Source organism: Tuber melanosporum, assembly GCF_000151645.1.
Source record: "Tuber melanosporum whole genome shotgun sequence assembly, scaffold_1, strain Mel28".
In the NCBI taxonomy this organism is placed as follows: Eukaryota; Fungi; Ascomycota; class Pezizomycetes; order Pezizales; family Tuberaceae; genus Tuber; species Tuber melanosporum.
Window position 1 is genome coordinate 1,248,503 of NW_003298755.1, and position 1,950 is coordinate 1,250,452.

General features: G+C 46.1%; 1 protein-coding gene; it reads right to left on the reverse strand.

Moving 5' to 3' along the window:
- Positions 1-616: 616 nt before the first annotated feature.
- On the reverse strand, positions 617-1,488 carry GSTUM_00003907001 (uncharacterized protein). XM_002835094.2 has 2 exons: positions 1,156-1,488; positions 617-1,077 (listed from the first exon to the last, which is right to left on the reverse strand). Exons 1-2 carry the CDS (start codon positions 1,348-1,350, stop codon positions 898-900), a joined length of 375 nt encoding a protein of 124 aa, XP_002835140.1. The 5' UTR covers positions 1,351-1,488; the 3' UTR covers positions 617-897.
- Between the last annotated feature and the right edge of the window lie 462 nt (positions 1,489-1,950).

Below are 1,950 nucleotides of genomic sequence, written 5' to 3' on the forward strand. Positions count from 1 at the left end.
AAGCAGGAAAACCCACACAATATGAAAACCCAGTGACTGGTACGCATTATGTCCAGTGTGTGTGCCCAAACTAGTCACTCTCAACATTGTGCTCTTGAATCTCCAGCACCCTAGTCGTCCCATGATGTATGGCACGCAACAGACCTGTGGTGCCATTGCCCAATCTGTATACTATCACATGGGCTTCCATCCATCAAGTACTTCTGAAAGCTGGTAGTAGTATGGTAAGTAATTCCTTTAATCCTAATTGCATTTTATACATTCTAGGAACTGTTGATTGATATAAAAATTTGTTAAGGGGCTTGTACAATCTCTTGTAATGTTGCTTTGGTTGCAGTACCAAAGTGCTGCCCAAAATCACCTGATACTACCTCTGCTCCATACCATGAATTCATGATATACCCTAGTAACTGGATTGACATATAGTAATAGGTATCATAAAGAGTATGCCACCATCCTTTAGTAAATGGTCCAGAAGCTGTATTATGTCTTATCAATCCATGGAGCAATCCTAAGGCTATAGATACGATACAGTGCTGGTAAGATCATCTAGCCACTAATACCGTATGAAATTTACCGTGGATCATCTGCAACCGTCAAGTACGGAAGACTCATGCAATCAGGAACCGGGGTCTGCGTTCGGCTCAATTTATTTTATACAACTACTTGGGGCGGAGGGAAGAAATCAAAATCAAAATCAAGATCTGAATTCGTGACATTCTTGATGGTGCCTAGTATAGGCAGAGAGGCAGATAAACCAGTAAAAAACGAAACACCAACAACAATAACATTCACAATCATAAGTGTTCCAACTCATGGAGTAAAGAAGTAGAAGAAGGAGAAGGAGAAGAGAGAGAGAGAGAGAGAACACGGCATGAAAAAGCCATCGTGAAGAGATTATTTGCCACCAGAAAGAGTGTTCCCGGGCCTAGCGCTGATAAACCTCTTGAAAGTAGCACCGAGAAAGCCATCCGGAGGCTTCTGGTCATCGTACCCATCTGCCATACGTTTTGCCCGGGCACTCTCGAGACTGGCGAACATTGGACTCCCACGGCCATCGTTACCGCCACCGAAGCTCTAAAAACGAAAATAGCATCGTTGGTTCAACGTTCAACTACGAGAATGTAGGAAGTAGAGGGAGAAGGGTAAACCCACCAATCTTTTCTTTCTCGGGACCTGTTCTTTAATCTCCCTGCCGGCTGCGTTCTCAGCGCTCGATGGTACGGTGACCGTATCTTGCGTTTTTGCCTGCCCGGGCGTGACAATAGACAAGCCCTCGTGGACGAACTTGAACCCATCGGCTTGGGTGTTGTAGTCCGCGTTCGGGGGGTCCTTGTCGTTCTGCGACATCGTTGATTTGCTACTCTGCACTTCTAGTATGTTCGCTTTGTTTTTGGGCGCCCGTGCGTGAAGGGATACTTGAAAAGTAATATATATTCCAGTGTCAGGGGTTCAAACGATAGTCCGGTGGATCTCAGAATTTGGGTGATTGGAAGGAAAAGAAAGGGAATCGGATGGGTGGGTTAGCTGTTATATATGGAGATATGGGGAACCTTTGGCACTGTCCGCTGCTGCTTCTTCCTGCAGAGCGCCAGATGGGGGGCCTGTGTGAATGGATGGGTGTGCAAGTTGCAATGTGATGCGGGTTCGAAAAGAGGAAATACGTCATGTGGGAATTGCGGGGCGGAAGGGGGTTGGCAAATCATTGCAATGGTATTAACAGGTTCTGTCGGTTTCTACTCGAAGTAGGTGGGTAGTGGTTGTCTTCCACGGTAGGATTCATTCTCAAGGGGCGGTTGGTAACGGAGCGCTTAGAGTATCGTAGGTTCTGGATGCACGAATAGTAGACTAGATTGAGTCTCATGCTTGAGTGCCAGTACTAAAACCTTATTCCATTCTACTAAGCCGGGGCGCGGCCCGTTTTACAAACTAAATGGTATCTAGCTAACC